At 48.6% G+C, this 21,174-nt stretch overlaps 1 protein-coding gene across 1 annotated transcript; it reads left to right on the top strand.

Annotated features, from left to right (window-relative positions):
- Positions 1 to 427: 427 nt before the first annotated feature.
- tafa3a (TAFA chemokine like family member 3a) lies at positions 428 to 20,580 on the top strand. Its single transcript, XM_047017043.1, has 4 exons — positions 428 to 539; positions 14,623 to 14,772; positions 16,097 to 16,221; positions 19,800 to 20,580. Exons 1-4 carry the CDS (start codon positions 428 to 430, stop codon positions 19,809 to 19,811), a joined length of 399 nt encoding a protein of 132 aa, XP_046872999.1. The 3' UTR covers positions 19,812 to 20,580.
- Positions 20,581 to 21,174: the final 594 nt, after the last annotated feature.

Below are 21,174 nucleotides of genomic sequence, written 5' to 3'. Positions count from 1 at the left end.
CTGTAACGACCTGGCCTGTGTTGTGTTGTTGCAGAATGCAGTCTGGATGAGGTCCCCTGTAACGACCTGGCCTGTGTTGTGCTGTTGCAGAATGCAGTCTGGATGAGGTCCCCTGTAATGACCTGGCCTGTGTTGTGTTGTTGCAGAATGCAGTCTGGATGAGGTCCCCTGTAACAACCTGGCCTGTGTTGTGTTGTTGTAGAATGCAGTCTGGATGAGGTCCCTTGTAACGACCTGGCCTGTGTTGTGTTGTTGCAGAATGCAGTCTGGATGAGGTCCCCTGTAACAACCTGGCCTGTGTTGTGTTGTTGTAGAATGCAGTCTGGATGAGGTCCCCTGTAACGACCTGGCCTGTGTTGTGTTGTTGCAGAATGCAGTCTGGATGATGTCCCCTGTAACGACCTGGCCTGTGTTGTGTTGTTGCAGAATGCGGGGCAGAGAGCTACGGAGCGCGTGCAGAAGACTGCTCCTGCTGTCCCTCTGTGTGCTGTCGCTCTGGGGAGAGCTCAGCCTCGCGTCCTCACACAGGAGTCACATAGGTAAGAGCAGTCCTCACACGCACACACACACACACACATTACTCACGCACACACACACCGTCACACACACACACAAACACTTACTCGCACCCACACACACCCTCACACCCTCACACAGGAGTCACATAGGTAAGAGCAGTCCTCACACACACACACACCCACACACACACACACACTTACTCACACACACATACACCCTCACACACACTCGCATGCATACACACATATACACACACATGCACGCACCACACGCACACACCCACACTAGAGAAGAGGTTGATTATAACACTGATAGTTAATTTGCTGCAGCTGTGCTGTTGACACATCAGTGTGTGATTGACAGTTGAGCATACAGGAAGTGGGAGTGAAGGTTGGAGTGTGTTCAGTGACTAAGTGTCTAAACCCTGGCTGCTGCGCTGGTGAGGGAGAGGGGCAGCTCAGAGTGAGACCTGGGGGAACCAGAGCCGATGTGGACGTGTTGCCATACCGATGCATCAGTGCCTGTTATGGGCATATACTGTTGAGTATGTGTACTCCACCCTCGTCACCGTGGTTACCAGCCTGACTGCCGGCCTGCAGCTAGAGAGACATAAACAGTCCACACTCACAAACTCTCCACATGAAACGCAAGGTTTAGTTCTGAATCCCCAGGTGGGCGTTCTGGCCCAGAGTAGGAGGGTTTAGAGAGAGAGAGTCTGGTGGTTGTAAATAGAGTGGGGGGGGGGGGGGCTGTGGATACACACAAACTAAAACAATTTCTGCGGTTCCAAGTTGCACAAATGAGAAATAATTGCGGTGCTGGACTCCAGAGAGGGGCTAAGGGGCTTGGCCAATCAGCCCAGAGAGGAGTTCTAGCGGCCCTCTGCTGTCGCTACACCGAGGTAATCACCAGACTGGCTCCCCTGCCTGTGGAGGTCATGTCAAGGTGTGCCCAACAAACAAACCTCTTTAGCCCCTCTGTTTTATCGGGGTGGGGGCCCTCGCCAGAACCAATTGAACCTTTCAGCGTGCGCCGACGAGAGACGCTCAGAGCACACGGCTCGGTAATAAGACTACAAAACCCAGAGGACCTGCACTTCTGAGGGGGAGAGGGAGAGAGAGGGAGGGAGAGAGAGGGAGAGAGAGGGAGAGAGAGGGAGGGAGAGAGAAGGAGGGAGAGAGAGGGAGAGAGAGGTAGGGAGAGGGAGGGAGAGGGAGGGAGGGAGAGGGAGGGAGAAGGAGGGAGAGGGAGGGATGGAGAAGGAGGGAGAGGGAGAGGGAGAGGGAGAGGGAGAGGGAGAGGGAGAGGGAGAGGGAGAGGGAGAGGGAGAAGGAGGGAGGGAGAGGGAGGGAGGGAGAGGGAGGGAGAAGGAGGGAGAGAGAGGGAGGGATGGAGAAGGAGGGAGAGGGAGAGGGAGAGGGAGAGGGAGAGGGAGAGGGAGAGGGAGAGGGAGAGGGAGAAGGAGGGAGGGAGAGGGAGGGAGGGAGAGGGAGGGAGAAGGAGGGAGAGAGAGGGAGGGATGGAGAAGGAGGGAGAGGGAGGGAGAGGGAGGGAGGGAGAGGGAGAAGGAGGGAGGGAGAGGGAGGGAGGGAGAGGGAGAAGGAGGGAGGGAGAGGGAGGGAGGGAGAAGGAGGGAGGGAGAGGGAGAGGGAGAAGGAGGGAGGGAGAGGGAGGGAGGGAGAAGGAGGGAGGGAGAGGGAGGGAGAGGGAGGGAGGGAGAAGGAGGGAGAAGGAGGGAGGGAGAGGGAGGGATGGAGAAGGAGGGAGAGAGAGGGAGGGATGGAGAAGGAGGGAGAGAGAGGGAGGGATGGAGAAGGAGGGAGAGGGAGGGAGAGGGAGGGAGGGAGAGGGAGAAGGAGGGAGGGAGAGGGAGGGAGAGGGAGGGAGGGAGAGGGAGAAGGAGGGAGGGAGAGGGAGGGAGAGGGAGGGAGGGAGAGGGAGAAGGAGGGAGGGAGAGGGAGAGGGAGAGGGAGGGAGGGAGGGAGAGGGAGAAGGAGGGAGAGAGAAAGAGGGATGGAGAAGGAGGGAGAGGGAGGGAGAAGGAGGGAGAGAGAGGGAGAAGGAGGGAGAGAGAGGGAGAAGGAGGGAGAGAGAGAGAGGGATGGAGAAGGAGGGAGAGAGAGACAAGCAAGGAGAATGGGAGGTAGTGAAATGAGGGAGTGGGAGGGGAAGAAGTAGAAAGGAAGAGAGGGAATGGAGTGAGAGTGAGAGGGAAGGAAAAATAGAGAAAAGAGAAGCAAAGAATGAAACAAGGAGAGAGAGAGACAGAGAGAGAGAAACCGTGAGTAAGGTAAGCAGAAAGAGAGTTCAAGTCTTTTATTTGTCAGATGCACAGAACAACACAAGGTTAGACTGGGCACTGAAATTCTTAAGACAAGACAACACAAGCACCTGGCATAACATAACATATAAGTACACGGAACAAATGTACATCTATGCTGAGCTTAGACAAGTGAACTTCCTAAATATACAGATAGCAATAAATAAACGACTATACTAACCCTAACACTAAAACTTCCTAAATTACAGATAACAATTACAGATAATAAGAGAGAGAGAAACCGTGAGTAAGGTAAGCAGAAAGAGAGAGAGAAACCGTGAGGAAGGTAAGCAGAAAGAGAGAGAGACAGAGAGAGACAGAGAGAGAGAGAGACAGAGAGAGAGAGACAGAGAGGGAGAGACAGAGAGTAAGGTAAACAGAAAGAGAGCGAGAGAGAGAGAGACAGAGAGATTAAGGTAAGCAGAAAGACAGCGAGACAGAGAAAGAGAGAGAGAAACGTGAGGAAAGTAAGCAGAAAGAGAGAGAGATGGAGGGAGGAAGAGTGCCCTGCCATGGAACACAACCTACACTATTCAAAAGCAGCCAGGTAGAAATTCCAAAACACCGAAAGCAGGAGCTTTGTACCGCAGCATCTCTGCCCTCTCATTGGAAAACAGTCATCAAGCTGTGATTAGTCAGTCGCTCCAGGGCTGTGCACTGAGACTCGTGGGCAGAGTAGGAGGCGTGAGGAACAGACGGAGCAGGCTGGAGGTGGGGTTCACTGGGACCGCGTCTGTCTTCCTTCCCTCCGTGACATGCTTGCGTGTAAAAAAGGGCTATACAAATAAATGTGATTTGATTCTTCCTGCTCCTCCCCTCCGGCATGCGAGGTCATCTGAGTTCTACTGCATCCGCCCATCTTGTCCATCATCATCACGCACACCTGGAATCCCTCATCATCTGTTTCTTTTGTCTTTTAGTCGTTATCGCTCTCTGTTACCGGCATGTTTGCGCCGTTTTGTATCAATTCGTTCTTAGTGTTATCTCAAGGTTTTATGTTTTTATGGCGAACACACCTTTTTAAAGGCTGGGACCGGGTTCTTATTGTGAAGTATTTTTTGACCCTGTGAAAGGGCTCTTATTGTGAAGTATTTTTAGATCCTGTGACCGGCTCTTATTGTGAAGTATTTTTAGACCCTGTGACCGGACTTTTACTGCACAGTCCCAAGCTGCCCCCCCTGCTCCCAGGCATGCTTCTGTGTGCAAACAAGAATTTACATTTACACAGTTCATGTGGAGTTCAAATGAATATTATATATATATATATACTCTCTTTCTCACTCTCTCTCTCAGAAATATACACATTAAAGGCCCAATAGCTTCTAACTGCAGCTTCCATCTTCTCCAAACCACAACCCTCGGTTCTGGATCTTCAAGCAAGCAACCGTTAGAACTTCCTTTATTAAAACCATCACATTATAAAATAGCATCACAGGCACTCCCAACCCTGTCCTTCTACATTACAGTGGATTCACTGCTTGATGACGCTTTCATCCAAAGCGACATAACAATAGTTAATGTAGAAAGTAAAACTGAAAAAACAAGAATCAGAAGTACATAGTTCTAACCAACTTTTTTCGGTTGGAGTCAAAGACCTTTCTATATTTCCAAGACTCAGGGGAAAGTCACCAGATCTTAGGTGCTACCAGGTACTGGGCAAGGATAATATAAATGATATCTCAACTACAGTACCAATGTTTAGTAAATAAACCACTTAAGAAACATTTGTAGTAGTATAATATTATAGTGTAATAAAATGTCAACTTAATATAATCATAAACAACAACACACTCAGAATTATGGGGGGATTAATGTCCTGAGCCCCCCCCCCCCCCAGGGATGTGTAAAACTGTCAACATGATCTTTAATGGGATGAATGATGAGCATGTTGATGGCGGCTGTTATGTACAACAGAGAGCAGTGTTTCCCACAGATTAGAAATCTAATTGTGGCGGGGAGGAGTGGGGGTTGTCAGACCGGGGGGGGGGGAGGGGTCGTAATAATTCCTTCGTTAATAATTCGTTACACAGTTAATTTGTTAATAATTTGTTACATTAAATATGAATCCAAAATGATTCACACCTTTCACAAAATTAACAACAACTAACATATAATTTCTGCATTATTCATGTAGCAACGCTAGTGCTAAACAACAACTGGTCGGCTCCATGACGCCGGGTAAGTAGCTAGCTCTTGAGACTTCTCACCAAAAGAACGAAGGGGAAACTTTGAGTACTGTAGGTCGCTCTGGATAAGAGCGTCTGCTAAATCACTAAATGTAAATGTGAGTAAGGTACCTAGCGAAAAGTAGCCTCAACTTTCCTCGACTTTTAGCTACGGCACTAATGCTGAAGGCTCGCTGATATAGCTGTCGGTCTTACTAGAACGGCATATGTATGCATTGTTGCTAGCGTGTGCTGACGTTGTGACTGTGTGCATATGTGAGAAAGACGCATGAGTGACAGAGAGACGGAAGGAGAGCAGGGGAAAGCGAATACGCTGCGTGTTTTAACCTAAATAGCGATAAAAATTACAGCCCTGCTGTAGTGGTGTTACAGCCCTGCTGTAGTGTTGTTACAGCCCTGCTGTAGTGTTGTTACAGCCCTGCTGTGTTACAGCCCTGCTGTAGTGGTGTTACAGCCCTGCTGTAGTGTTGTTACAGCCCTGCTGTAGTGGTGTTACAGCCCTGCTGTGTTACAGCCCTGCTGTAGTGGTGTTACAGCCCTGCTGTAGTGTTGTTACAGCCCTGCTGTAGTGGTGTTACAGCCCTGCTGTAGTAGTGTTACAGCCCTGCTGTAGTGTTGTTACAGCCCTGCTGTAGTGGTGTTACAGCCCTGCTGTAGTGGTGTTACAGCCCTGCTGTAGTAGTGTTACAGCCCTGCTGTAGTAGTGTTACAGCCCTGCTGTAGTGGTGTTACAGCCCTGCTGTAGTGTTGTTACAGCCCTGCTGTAGTGTTGTTACAGCCCTGCTGTAGTGGTGTTACAGCCCTGCTGTACGGGTGTTACAGCCCTGCTGTAGTACAGCCCTAAAAGAAGACTGTTGTTACAGCCCTGCTGTACGGGTGTTACAGCCCTGCTGTAGTACAGCCCTAAAAGAAGACTGTTGTTACAGCCCTGCTGTACGGGTGTTACAGCCCTGCTGTAGTACAGCCCTAAAAGAAGACTGTTGTTACAGCCCAACATAATAATGTTCAGTTCTCACTGAACTGCTCCTCCTCAGGATTCCGTTTTTTCTCGCTTGAGTTTTCCTAGGTGCTCGTCCTTGTCCTCTCTGAGGGTTAAGCTTAGTTATAAGTGCTGATCTATGGACGTATGTGAAGCCCTCTGTGACATTGCTTGTGAAAATAGCCGTACAAATAAAGTTTGATTGGGTTTGGTGAGTGTGGAAGGCTTAATCCCTTTGCAGGGTCCTTTCTCCATGACGATGGAGCGCAGTGAGTCGACGCTGCTCACCTGTCTGTCTCCACACAACACTGATGTATGTTCCTGCCAAGCAACACCACAAAGACTGTTAGCTCTGGATGAATCACACAGTTTGACAGGATTTTTTTTTTCTTTCATACAGGGATATTTATTTGACATTAACCAAAGTAGCAAATAACCTTTCGGTTTGCCAGACGGTGAGTTTCTTCATGTTCAGGAGAAGACGCCTCTCTCTCAAGGACAGAGCAGCATGGCTGAGTTCACTGATCTTACCTGGTCTAGCTCAAACAGCGCTCTGGCACGGCGCTATTACAATGTGGCAGGGAATATGTCTGGAGAGTGGGACATAGTCTCGCAGGGCTAATTCTCTGCTGTTATTACTGTGACAGATTGACGGGCCCCGGTCGTGAATTAAACACATTTGCTTTAATAACTGTCGTTTGAAAGCTCGTTCCTGTAAAGGCGCAGTCAGATCATATAAATCCTGATAGACGTTTACGAGAGTCTCCTCCTTACGCACACACACACAAGCACACACACAAGCGCATTCACATGCATACACACTCAAGCGCATGCGCACGCACACACAAGCGCATGCACACACACGCACATGCTCACACGCCCACACTATCCTCCTGTATTACCTTGGTCCAGCACACTCTCCTGTGTTTGCCCTGGCTGGATGAGGGAAGTGAACAATATGATTTTAAGATGCAGTCCCCCCTCTCCATCTCTATACCTATCTCTCTCTCTCCCCATCTCTACATCTATCTCTTTCTCTCTCTCTGTGTACCACTCCATCTCTACACCTATCTAGCCTAGCCTGACTTAACCTAGCTTGAACTAGCCTGACGTAGCCTAGCCTAGCCCAGCCCAGCCCAGGACAGTCTGACCTAGCCTGAACTAGCCTCATGTAGCCTAGCCCAGGACAGCCTGACCTAGCCTAGCCTAGCCCAGCCTACCCCCAGGGATCCTGCTTAACAGCACAGTCACACCTCAAACCACAGCGGGTCTGACGGAATAGCAAGATGGAGAATAGAATCAAGTTCACATCACTTCATTTGGTCGAAGGAAAAGCAGCCAACTGGAAGGACTTCCTGTGGCTTCATCCTTCTCTCTCAGCCACAGTTTAAATAGCACACAGCTTCCTGCTTCCTGCCTTCTCTGGAGCTGTCAGGTGGTCAGCAGACCGTGGAGACAGTTCATTTGTTAAGTGTTGTCTCTTCATTGCGGCTGGCCCTGTGTTTAATAACAGGCTGGCCCTGTGTTTAATAAACGGGCTGGCCTGTTGGCCCATGTGCTGGCAGGGGATTGATCATGCGTGGGGGCAGCCAGATGGATAGGCCTGACAAGGACTTAAGCCTGGCGCGACTGGGCCATTAATCCTGCATCGGGATGCTTCATCTGTTTCTTACCACCCTCTGGGGCCCTCCATTCAGGGAAGGGGCCTCCTCAGGCTGGGGGAGGGGCCTATCGAGACAGAGGGAGGGGCTCCTTCCACTCCATTCAGGGGAGAGGCCTCCTCAGGCTGGGGGAGGGGCCTATTGAGACAGGGGGAGGGGCTCCTTCCACTCCATTCAGGGGAGAGGCCTCCTCAGGCTGGGGGAGGGGCCTATTGAGACAGGGGGAGGGGCTTCTTCCACTCCATTCAGGGGATAGGCCTCCTCAGGCTGGGGGAGGGGCCTATTGAGACTGGGGGAGGGGCTTCTTCCATCATTTACAATTAGTCATTTAGCAGATGCTCTTATCCAGAGCGACTTACAGTAAGTACAGGGACATTCCCCCGAGGCAAGTGCCTTGCCCAAGGACACAACGTCATTTGTCACGGCCGGGATGGGGGCCGTCATGGGGAGGAACCTCTTGAGTCAAGGGGGAGGGGCCATGCTGGTCAAGGCGGGGCCTTTTGTAGTCTGGTGAACGGCCTATTCCATCTTTTATTGATTTACATTTGCATGTGTTACTGCTGTAAGCTATATTCTGTTCTGATTACAGTGAGGGGTCTGTGATGTACAGTTGTGGCTATAAGTTTTGGCAATGACAAATGTTGTGTTTTGCAAAGTTTGCTGGTTCAGTATTTGAGGAAAATGTTTTCACATGTTTTTATAGAATACTGGAATGCAATAAGGCACATTTCATATTTTTTAAGCTTTTTTGGAGAAAAAAAAAATCAATATGTGTAAATAGTCCCCTCTTTTACAGCAGTCAATCTGCTCTTAAAATCCAATCAGAATGATAGAGTGATTTCACCTGGCTAGAACTAGTTCACACTTTCCCCTGGCTGATGATATGACTTACTGAAATGATGTTAGCAGTCATTTTATGCCAAGGCCCAGAGAGCTTTGCAAAAACAAAATGTATGTCCCTCCCAATACTTTTGGCCACAGCTGTAATATCTGCCTGATTGAATAACGACATCTGTTGACATCTAGACTGACATTAACATCTGTTGGCTAAATGTTTTTCCCTATTCACTATAAACATTGTCTTATGACCTTCATGCCTCAGCTAGTCTTTGCTACCACCATTGTGTGTCTGAACGGGTCTATTGAAACGTTTTCTTGTGGAGGTGTTCGTTAACAACTGGTTGTGTCATAGTTATTAACCCAGAACCTGAACTGATAATCACACCGTTCCAGGGGAGAACAAAGAACTTTCTTCTCAAGTTTTTGTCTGGTTTGAGTTCAGAAGGAATCAAACAACCTCATGTCTCTCCAAATAAACAGTTTTTTTTAGGTGATAACATGTCATGCCAGTCTTCTGAAAGCTGTCTGTGTTGGGCTATGTTGAGCTGGTAAACAGCAGCTTGTGAAGGATTGAAAGTGTGTAGTATCTGCTGTGTGTGTCAGTTAGTGTGTGTGTATCCTGTGTGTGTCAGTTAGTGTGTGTGTATCCTGTGTGTGTCAGTTAGTGTGTGTGTATCCTGTGTGTGTCAGTTAGTGTGTGTGTGTCCTGTGTGTGTCAGTTAGTGTGTGTGTGTCCTGTGTGTGTCAGTTAGTGTGTGTGTGTCCTGTGTGTGTCAGTTAGTGTGTGTGTATCCTGTGTGTGTCAGTTAGTGTGTGTGTGTCCTGTGTGTGTCAGTTAGTGTGTGTGTGTCCTGTGTGTGTCAGTTAGTGTGTGTGTATCCTGAGCCGAGGGTGGTTGTCAGCTCAGCAGGTGTTCTTCACAGTAGAAATGACTCAGTGTTTTCTGAAACGGTAATCCAATCAAACATACTCTTCTCCTTAGCCTCATCCCAAACTTTGTGGACGATTTACTCTAAAACTATCATCCCCTAACCACACTTTGAGTGTGTTTCCTTTATACGGCCGGAATAACAGCACCCGTTTGAGGTACAGTTGTGGCCATAGGTTTTGGCAATGACAAATGTTGTGTTTCGCAAAGTTTGCTTGTTCAGTATTTGAGGAAATAGTTTTCACATGTTTCAATAGAATACTGGAATACAATAAGGCACATTTAATTTTTTTTAAAGCTTTTTTAGGGCAAACATTTTCAATATATGCAAATAATCCCATCTTTTACAGCAGTCAATCTGCTCTTAAAATCCAATCAGAATGATAGAGTGATTTCACCTGGCTAGAACTAGTTCACAGTTTCCCCTGTGCTGATGATATGACTGACTGAAATGATGTTAGCAGTCATTTTATGCCAAGGCCCAGTAAGCTTTGCAAACACAAAATGTATGTCGCTCCCATACTTTTGGCCACGGCTGTACATTTCATGTGAAATTGTTCCACAGTGTGATTTGTCTCCGGCTCCTTGATCGGCAGTTTTCTGCTTGTTTGATTGGTTGTTGTGAGCTCTGGTATGGTGACTGTGCTGTGGTTGGGTTTGTTGAATCTGATCTGATATATTAACAGGCAGTCAGACAGACAGACAGACAGACAGACAGACAGACAGACAGACAGACAGGCAGTCAGACAGACAGACAGTCAGACAGACAGACAGGCAGGCAGGCAGACAAACAGACAGACAGACAGACAGACAGACAGACAGACAGTCAGACAGACAGGCAGTCAGACAGTCAGACAGTCAGACAGACAGACAGACAGGCAGTCAGACAGGCAGTCAGACAGACAGACAGATCCCTCACTGAATTGCTCCTTCCAAGGTTTCATCATTTTTTTTTGTCTTAGGGTTGAGGTTGGTTACAGGTGCTGATTTGTGAAGCCCTCTGTGACATTGCTTGTGAAAAGGGCTGTACAAATAAAGTTTGATTTGATTAGAAGTGTGTTTCTCTTGTTCCTGCTGTGGTCGAGGAGCGCACTGATCGTGTCTCCGGCTGCTCCTCTCTGATCTCCCCGGTAACCATTTGAGAGCGATGGAGCAGGTCCTGCATTAGAGGAAGGTCAGAGGAAGAAGTGAGGACATTTTGTTTTCTTCCCTCTTAATTTGTGATGAAGCCGGACCTGAGGGTCGTGCCTGGGTGGACAGAGAAGCTTGTTTCCTGGCCGGGGTTGGCGGGGGGGAGGGGTAGAAACCGCCCATGTTAACAGGTCTGTCAGGAAATAACATTTTGATTTGACATTAATACAACCGAACGATCTCAGAGACAACCCTGCCAGCCTTCCCCTCTCCCTCCTTCTCTTCTCTACTATCTTCTCTCTTTCTTCTCTATTCTGTCTCTTGTCTCTCTCCCTTTTCTCTCCTCTGTCTTTTTTCCTTTCTCTTCCCTCTCTTTCTTCATTCTATTCTCTTCCTCCTCGAGCTCCTCGTCTCCCTCTTCTCTCTCCTTGTTCTCTCTCTTCTCTCCCCTTCCTCTCCCCTCTCCTCTCCTCCTTGTTCTCTCTCGTCTCCCTCTCTCGTCTCCTCCTTGTTCTCTCTCGTCTCTCGTCACCCTCTCTCTTTCCTCCTTGTTCTCTCTCGTCTCTCGTCTCCCCTCTCCTCTCCTCCTTGTTCTCTCTCGTCTCCCTCTCCCCTCTCCTCCTTGTTGTCTCTCTTCTCTCGTCTCCCCTCTCCTCTCCTCCTTGTTCTCTCGTCTCCCTCTCCTCCTTGTTCTCTCTCTTCTCTCGTCTCCCCTCTCCTCTCCTCCTTGTTCTCTCTCCTCTCCAGTGTCTCCTGTGCGTGGTGTTGCTGAGCAGGATGACTGGAGGTTGTCACGTCAAGCTGATCTCTGCTCACACCCAGATGGCCGGATCCCTACTCACAGCCCTGTCACCTGTAGCTGTCTGGACCGGGCTCCCACAATGCCTGATTGGATGAGTCATTTGACCCGCCCCCCGCCCCCTTTCCCTCGAGCATGTGTGAAGCCCTCTGTAAAACAGCTTATTAAACAGGGCTTTACAAATGCAATATGATTATTCCGGGTTTCCACGGTTCCCCATCAGAGTAGACACTGCATAAGAGATGGAAGACGCTTTTTGATAGGACAGTACATCTGTCAATCAGATGATACACAGTTGAAGAAGGCAGAGCTGGAAGACACTTTTTGATAGGACAGTACAGCTGTCAATCAGATGATACACAGTTGAAGAAGGCAGAGCTGGAAGACGCTTTTTGATAGGACAGTACAGCTGTCAATCAGATGATACACAGTTGAAGAAGGCAGAGCTGGAAGACGCTTTTTGATAGGACAGTACAGCTGTCAATCAGATGATACACAGTTGAAGAAGGCAGAGCTGGAAAACGCTTTTTGATAGGACAGTACAGCTGTCAATCAGATGATACACAGTTGAAGAAGGCAGAGCTGGAAAACGCTTTTTGATAGGACAGTACAGCTGTCAATCAGATGATTCACAGTTGAAGAAGGCCATGTTACCTGTGAGGTATTTCATGGAGAAGAGCTATTAATGGTTGTCTATATTTTTGGGATACAGTGTTGAGAAAATACAATTAATATTCAATAGTTTTTGCTGAAATGAGCTAGTTTCTTGTACATATTAAATTTTTGGGTTGTGGTTTTGTGCTCTTATTAAACTGGCAGATTTCTCCTGAAGCTTGACTTTCTCTTATTTTGCTGTTTTTGCATAATGATGGAAAACAAACCTTTTAGAGACTGTTTTGGAGAAGCGCAAGGTTTAATATTCTCCATCTCAAGACTCATGACTGACACTGTTGAAGCATCTTCCCGTGAACTGATTTCATAAATAAACTCGAAGGGGAAATATTACTCTTTTATTTATTCATTAATTTTTGTCGCTCGTCAACAATCTATTCATAAATGTGACAGCAACTTAAAGGGATTATAATTGCTCGTGTTAAAAGAGAAATAAGCTTGTGTGAAAGATGTGCCTCCAGTAGGTCTCTCTGTCTGTGGAGACGGATGCTGTAAACTCTGATGTTTTATTTATAGATGGCCTCCATTCTGGAGAAGAACGATGTGTCATCTGTTTCTCTGTCTTCGCGCTAATAGCAACATGCTAATGGACACAGCAGTCTTACTGGGAGACTAATAGCACTTGACATGTGTTAGTTAATTGGACAAATATTTAGTCTTCCCTCTGTATCTGCTGACAGCTTGTCTAAATAGACTTTCTCACAAACCTGATGGTAATTCAATTACCGCCGTTATAAATACACAGGTCAAATCTTCAATGTGTTTTTGTGCGGAGGGAATGTGTTTTGGTACATGGGAATCTTGATTTAATATAAGCATTATTATGATTATTATTATTATAGTGTTACATCAATCATTGATTACATACAATTAAAACCAATCAAAGGACTCAAAAACTGGCATTTGAAGTGTAGACATTCACAAGATATGTTGAACACTTGTCAGTTCCGGTTGGTAGTGAAACAACCTTGACTTATTCTTTGCTGATTGTCTACTGTTATAATAATAACAATGTATTTATTGAGCAGATACTGTAAGCGACACTCTCTCTGTCTCCTGGACGAGGCCCCTCAGCAGGGTGATGCCCAGGCAGGCCCCTGACCCCTGGCCTCCCCTCCAGCACGTGGTGCATTCTGGGTCTGGCTGTGAGAGGACCTTGACTGGAGGGTCCTGGAGACCTTGGTGGACCACTGATTAGACCCAGCGTGGTCCTGGCTCCAGCCCCAACCTCCAGTCCCAACCTCAGGCTCAGCCTCCAGCCTCTTCCCCTAACAGCCCCAATCTCCAGTCCGAACCTCCAGTCCCAAACTCCAGCTCCAACCTCCAGCCTCGTCCCCTAACAGCCCCAACCTCCAGTCCCAACCTCCAGCTCCAACCTCCAGCCTCTTCCCCTAACAGCCCCAACCTCCAGCTCCAACCTCCAGCCTCTTCCCCTAACAGCCCCAACCTCCAGTCCCAACCTCCAGCTCCAACCTCCAGCCTCTTCCCCTAACAGCCCCAACCTCCAGCCTCTTCCCCTAACAGCCCCAACCTCCAGCCTCTTCCCCTAACAGCCCCAACCTCCAGCCTCTTCCCCTAACAGCCCCAACCTCCAGCCTCTTCCCCTAACAGCCCCAACCTCCAGCTCCAACCTCCAGCCTCTTCCCCTAACAGCCCCAACCTCCAGCTCCAACCTCCAGCCTCTTCCCCTAACAGCCCCAACCTCTTTCCCTAACAGCCCAGCGTCAGCCTCTACCCCAAACCACAGTTTTTAGAGTTCACCTTCAGTTGACGTTTTCATCCCTGATAGAGTGATTCTCCTCCTTCAGGGACTTCCAATCAGCCTCTTTCAGCTAACCCCGCCCACTCCCTCTCCGCCTGAACAAGTCTGAATATGCTATTTAAAGCAATTCCAACTTCTGAAATTAACTTTGACCTGGGGGCTTTCTCCTCTGTTCTCACTAATCAAACCAAGGACAGAGACCCTACCTGTTTAGGCATCATTGAATTTCTGCTCCAAAAACCACTCAATTGGTCATTGTTGTCTGGCCTTTTGTGGGTACGTGAACAGCACCTTATTGATTGGAAGCAAAATGTTTTTTTAATGTTGTAGATGAGGTTTCGGGATTACGCTGCAGCGTGGAGTTGGAAGCACTTTTTCAATCTACTTTCATCTCGAGAACCCAAATCGAAAATCTTTACAGGTGTAATTAGAGCCGATCTAAAAGCACATTGAAACTTTCTCTCCCTCGCCTCATCTTGCCGACCATGTGTAAAAGACCCTAGCTGACAGGAGATTCATATCAAAACTACCGTTGTATTGATATTTGATCCAGTGAAAAATAATAAAACTAATGTATATATACTGTATAACGTGAGTAGATGTGATAGTTTTTTTTTTTTAAGTCCCTTTTGAAAATAATTGAATAGTCTGTAGGTGTAGCTGATTCAACTTACACCTCAGCATAAACACAACCTGTCTGTACCTTCAAATTGTTAGCTTTTTGATGGCTTAGCTGTCTTTGTGTCTATGAAACCCAAACACAGCTCTCTCCTGTCTCTACAGACGTGTGTTGGGTGTAGTCTAACAGCTCTCTCCTCTCCTCAGTGCACGTGAAGGCAGGGACCTGTGAGGTGATCGCTGCTCATCGCTGCTGTAACAAGAACAAGATCGAGGAACGATCTCAGACCGTCAAGTGCTCCTGTTTTCCAGGACAGGTTGCCGGGACAACAAGGGCGGCTCCATCTTGTGTGGACGGTAAGCTGCCAGCAGTTTGGTCTTTGGGGGTCTTTGGTATTGATGTGAGCCACATTTTAATGACAGAAGTTTATGGAAAATTGTTATTAATCACATTGTTTCGGGGGGAGAAAAACATAGAAGGGATAGCTTGACTTCACACAGTGTTGCTATCTGATCTGTCAGTTGGACTGGCAGTGAGAACACTGTGCTCAGTAACACACAGACACACATGTACTGTACACACAAACACACATCCACACACAGAGATACACCCACCCTGCAGGTTCCCTCAGAGTGAATCGCTCAGTAACACACAGACACACATGTACTGTACACACAAACACACACACACACACACAGAGATACACCCACCCTGCAGGTTCCCTCAGAGTGAATCGTGACCTGTTCAGCTGCCTCCCAGCCTGAACACTGAGATCATCATCTTGACACCCACCCGATCCCTGGACTCACTCTGGACACACTGCAAGCACACACTCACGCGCTGAAATATACACACACATACTCAAATATATACACACACACACACACACACTGAAATATACATACACAGTCAAACAGACTGCAGATCAATACGTCTCCGGTTCAAATCCACTCCTGTAGGTTACACAGGGTGATAAGGGGGCGTGTCTTCAGTGTAACAGTGCTGATCAGAGTGTGTGTGCTGCAGTGTAACAGTGCTGATCAGAGTGTGTGTGCTCCAGTGTAACAGTGCTGATCAGAGTGTGTGTGTTCCAGTGTAACAGTGCTGATCAGAGTGTGTGCTGTAGTGTAACAGTGCTGATCAGTGTGTGTGTTCCAGTGTAACAGTACTGATCAGAGTGTGTGCTGCAGTGTAACAGTGCTGATCAGAGTGTGTGCTCCAGTGTAACAGTGCTGATCAGTGTGTGTGTTCCAGTGTAACAGTGCTGATCAGAGTGTGTGTGCTCCAGTGTAACAGTGCTGATCAGAGTGTGTGCTGCAGTGTAACAGTGCTGATCAGAGTGTGTGCTCCAGTGTAACAGTGCTGATCAGTGTGTGTGTTCCAGTGTAACAGTGCTGATCAGAGTGTGTGTGCTCCAGTGTAACAGTGCTGATCAGAGTGTGTGTGCTCCAGTGTAACAGTGCTGATCAGAGTGTGTGCTGCAGTGTAACAGTGCTGATCAGTGTGTGTGCTGCAGTGTAACAGTGCTGATCAGAGTGTGTGCTCCAGTGTAACAGTGCCGATCAGTGTGTGTGCTCCAGTGTAACAGTGCTGATCAGAGTGTGTGTTCCAGTGTAACAGTGCTGATCAGAGTGTGTGCTCCAGTGTAACAGTGCTGATCAGAGAGTGTGTTTCCTGCAGCCTCCATCGTGGCCCAGCGCTGGTGGTGCCAGATGCAGCCCTGCATGCAGGGGGAGGAGTGCAAGGTCCTGCCAGACCAGAAGGGGTGGAGCTGCAGCACCGGCAGCAAGGTCAAGACCACCAAGGTGGGGCTCCGCCGTCGCTCTGACAACCGTGGCCATGACGATGACGCTGTTTGTTGTTACTCTTTCCCTCAATGTCTCTTTCCCGCTCCGTCCATCTCTCTCCTATTCCTATCTCTCCCTCCTTCTTCTTCCTTCCCTCCCTCTATCTCTCTCTCCTTCCATCTCCATCTCTCCTTCAATCTCACTCTCTTTCCCTCCATCTCTCTCTCTGTCCCTCCAATCTCCATCTCTCTCTCCACCTCCACCTCCCCCCCTCCTCTCTCATGATCCTGTGTCTCTCTCCTAAACTCCACTCACAGCTCCAGCAGCAGCAGAAAGCATGGCAGCCCTCTAGTTGAACAACCTACATCTCTCACCAGCAGCACTGATGCAGATACTGCAGGTGTGCTGAGACAGCCTGTCCTACTTCCACTTGGCAGCAGGATGAGAGAGAGGGAGAGAGACAGAGACAGGAGAAGATAGGATGAGAGAGAGAGAGGGACAGGAGGAGATAGAGGTAGAGAGGAAGAGAGAGAGAAAGGAGAAGATAGGATGAGAGAGAGGGAGAGAGAGAAAGACAGGAGGAGATAGAATGAGAGAGAGGGAGAGAGACTGGAGGAGATCGGATGAGAGGGAGAGAGAGGGTTGCGGTGGGGTCTTGTCTTTGAGATGTGTGAGCGTCTTGGATGGAACTTCAAAAGAATCCCAGAGAAAGAAAACAAAGGAGGAAAAACAAACAAACATACAAACAAGATACCAGAGGCGAGGGGCAGGGTGGGGAGGAGAGGGGAAGGGGAGGGAAGAGGAGATGTGTACAGACACCAACCCGGTGAGATTATGACCCACCTTCCTCTGCCCTCTTCTCTTACTTCTCTCCTCCCTTCCTTTATATGTTGTTATTTCAGAAAATGCTTTTTTTTTGGGGGGGGGGGGGGGGGGAGCCAGAGAGTCGCAGTCCTGAATCTCCACCTCACGCCCTCGCTGTGCGGGGTCTCCATGGCGAGGGTTCTGGAGCGCTGCCACGGCAACGCGAAGATTAGACTGTAGGTCCCTGAATAGGGAGCATGGGAGCATGAGATGGCCCTGATGGCAGGTCTGGGAGAGAGATCAGGAAATGGAAGCCCTCTCACCTTCCTCACCTGACTCAGCTCTCTGTGGGTGCTGGGACAAGACAATGGATCCCCTGCCAACTGCTAATTAGATTACACTATCGAGCAGATAGAAACTCCAAATAGAAACTGTGTGAAAATATGAATCTGTTCCTGTGTGTGTGTGCGCGCGTGTATGCAGATATTGGGGGGGGGGGGGGGGTGTTAACGTCATTCTTACCAGTTCAAGCAGCAGCATGATTTGTTGTGAAAGTTTCTTGTGTTCCCCTTTTAAAGGGCAAAACTCCTAAAAAAGGACAGCAGTCTTATTTATACAAGTACAGCATGTTGCTCTGCTGGCTTCCACTGGATTCATATTCTGGGAAGTACTTATGCCAGCAGAATGTCAGCCTGAATAATGTGCCTGGCGTTTTTAATGTAATAAACAAAACTACGGTACAAAAATCCCATCTCTGCTTAGCCACATCCTCTTGTGCGTCTGTGTGTGTGTGTGTGTTTCTGTGTGTGTGTGTGTGTGAGTGAGAGGCCAGACAGAGTACTGTAGATGGAGACAGTGGTGGTAGAGTGGATGGCTGTGGGTTCACACTGAGCTTACTGACCAGTGACGGGCCAGAAAGAGAGAGAGCAGGAAAGAAGGCCGTCCAAACTCTGCTCTCCGTGACGACTTGCTGCCATTCAACTACACACACCCTGTGGGTCTGCATCTGATGAATCAACACGTGAAACACAAACCAGGACTGGGACCCTGGGAGGCTGTGTGGAGATGCAGGATGTAGACCCCGGGAGGCTGTGTGGAGATGCAGAATGCAGACCCTGGGAGGCAGTGTGGAGATGGAGGATGCAGACCCTGGGAGGCAGTGTGGAGATGCAGGATGCAGACCCTGGGAGGCTGTGTGGAGATGTAGGATGCAGACCCTGGGAGGCTGCGTGGAGATGCAGGATGCAGACCCTGGGAGGCTGCGTGGAGATGCAGGATGCAGACCCTGGGAGGCTGCGTGGAGATGCAGGATGCAGACCCTGGGAGGCAGTGTGGAGATGGAGGATGCAGACCCTGGGAGGCAGTGTGGAGATGTAGGATGCAGACCCTGGGAGGCTGCGTGGAGATGCAGGATGCAGACCCTGGGAGGCTGCGTGGAGATTCAGGATGCAGACCCTGGGAGGCTGCGTGGAGATGCAGGATGCAGACCCTGGGAGGCTGTGTGGAGATGCAGGATGCAGACCCTGGGAGGCTGTGTGGAGATGCATAATGCAGACCCAGGGAGGCTGTGTGTAGATGCAGGATGCAGACCCTGGGAGGCAGTGTGGAGATGCAGGATGCAGACCCTGGGAGGCTGTATGGAGATGGAGGATGCAGACCCTGGGAGGCTGTGTGGAGATGCAGGATGCAGACCCTGGGAGGCTGTGTGGAGATGCAGGATGCAGACCCAGGGAGGCTGTGTGTAGATGCAGGATGCAGACCCTGGGAGGCTGTATGGAGATGGAGGATGCAGACCCTGGGAGGCTGTGTGGAGATGAAGGATGCAGACCCTGGGAGGCTGTGTGGAGATGCAGGATGCAGACCCAGGGAGGCTGTGTGTAGATGCAGGATGCAGACCCTGGGAGGCTGTGTGGAGATGGAGGATGCAGACCCTGGGAGGCTGTGTGGAGATGCAGGATGCAGACCAAGGGAGGCTGTGTGGAGATGCAGGATGCAGACCCTGGGAGGCAGTATGGAGATGCAGGATGCAGACCCTGGGAGGCTGTGTGGAGAAGGAGGATGCAGACCCTGGGAGGCAGTGTGGAGATGCAGGATGCAGACCCAGGGAGGCTGTGTGGAGATGCAGGATGCAGACCCAGGAAAGCTGTGTGGAGATGCAGGATGCAGACCCTGGGAGGCTGTGTGGAGATGCAGGATGCAGACCCAGGGAGGCTGTGTGGAGATGCAGACAGATCTCATCCCAGTTCAGAGAGACACGTTTAACTGAGCACCACAAGGCTGGTGTCCTGCGTCTAGCTGAGGTCTGGTCTGGGCCTGGGAAGCTCAGAGAAGCCTGTTCTCTGGATGATCTCCCTGGTTTTAAACACAGGTCTGACTGGGTGACAGTGGCGCTGGCAGCAGCTGCCGACCCACAGCTGTTCAGACGAGCTGCAATACTGGGAGGCAGCTTGGAGATACATGACTATACTAACTACGTTAACTGTAGTTACTGGGAATCTGAAACGATATGGGTAGTTGTATATTGATATAGGTTTTATTCTAACCCTTCAACTTTCAGTATTAGTACTGGCATTAACTAGTATCACCATTACTCCATCTTCTTTTGGACGAGTCGTCCAATCAGATCAGACTGGCCCGTGAGGCTTTCACCACATGTTCTCTGTCATAAAATCCTTTAATCCCATCTTTAAACTATCCATTAGTGGTGCCAAAACAGAGTCCTGTCGCTGTGGATCAAAGCATCTGCTAAACTAGCTAAACGTGAAAAGTAACATCTCGTTTTTCTATTCCAGGTCACGCGATAGTCCTCTACTCCTCTGTGGATCCTTGGTACTGGACGTCACGCTTCCTGGTCCTACACAGAAACTTTGGGACCGCTGCATGTGATTGGTTGAGTGTTGATGACTGGTAGAAACCAGGGATCAATAAGGACAAACAGGAATAACAGAGACATTCCATTGATTGGATGCAAGGAGGAAATGGGCGGGCCTGGCAACACAAGTAAGCGCCTATCTTGAAGGACAACTGTTTAGAATCCATCCAACTTCGTGAGACAGTTTCCTTCCAGAACGTTGTGTTTGTTTTCCCGCCTGGGCTGTTGAACCCGGACTTCAAGGTGTTGAATGAGAAAGGACATACGTTGGGATTACGCAAGATACACCCTTAAACGGAATCAAGTGAAAATCATCATGTAAAAAATATTCCAGTATTCATTTTGTTCATTTGTCCATTAGTTTGTCTGCAGAGAGCCCAGTGACTGAACATCCCTGATATATCTGTGTTATTAAAGATCTGTTTAGATTGTCAACGTTTTATTCCTTTCGGCCTCATGAAACTATCCCTTCATTTAATTTTTCTAATGAGAAAACAATGATGTGTTTGGTTTTCGTGACCTCAGTTGGACCACTGCTTTTTTAAAGGTTTGATACATTGAAAGAAGATTCGGCAAGTGAATATAGAACAGCGAAAAAACAATGTGTAAAGGTGTTTTGAGTCTTTGGAGTCCCACGGTCCAGTTAAAATGACATGAAGTTGGGCTCTAACTGTTATTGATATCTGTTTCTAAACCTGGTAACCACCCTTAATTACAAATGTCAGTATTATGTCAATAAACCTATCTCGATGGACACCTCTGGATGGGGACGTTGTGGTATTCTGTGACGGTGTTCTTTGGCATCTTTAACAGCGACATGGAGAGACACGTGCACAAGTTAGCCCACTAACGAGTCACGAGCAACATCCATAATGTCGCTGTCAGTTTCAGATTAGTTACATTTACATTTAGTCATTTAGCATTTAGCAGACGCTCTTATCCAGAGCGACTTACAGTAAGTACAGGGACATTCCCCCTGAGACAAGTAGGGTGAAGTGCCTTGCCCAAGGCGGGGAATCAATCCAGCAACCTTCTGATTACTAGCCCGACTCCCTCACCGCTCAGCCACCTGACTCCCGTTACAATCTGAATATTATAGTGAACTAAAAGTACAATTGGCCTAGTATAGAAGTATACAAAATCTAAGTATAGGCTTTCATAGAGAATTTTAGTAAGTGTAGTAATGCTGTTAGTGAAAGTTATTATCCTGGGTTTTAGCAGAACTAATTCCCAGTTAGCGACTCTTGATAATCCGCAGATTTTTGAAGGGTAATAGCGCGCAGAATGAATCTTGG

The sequence above is a fragment of the Hypomesus transpacificus genome, unplaced genomic scaffold (assembly GCF_021917145.1).
Source record: "Hypomesus transpacificus isolate Combined female unplaced genomic scaffold, fHypTra1 scaffold_470, whole genome shotgun sequence".
Lineage (NCBI taxonomy): Eukaryota > Metazoa > Chordata > Actinopteri > Osmeriformes > Osmeridae > Hypomesus > Hypomesus transpacificus.
Note: the sequence above shows the minus strand (reverse complement) of the source record. Positions and strands in the feature narration are given on the sequence as shown.

Coding starts and splice junctions, on each gene's coding strand:
- tafa3a (XM_047017043.1), top strand. CDS start 428: ATGCGGGGCAGAGAGCTACGGAGCGCGTGCAGAAGACTGCTCCTGCTG. Junction 540..14,622: donor CTCACACAGGAGTCACATAG/GTAAGAGCAGTC, acceptor TCCTCTCCTCAG/TGCACGTGAAGGCAGGGACC. Junction 14,773..16,096: donor GGCTCCATCTTGTGTGGACG/GTAAGCTGCCAG, acceptor TGTTTCCTGCAG/CCTCCATCGTGGCCCAGCGC.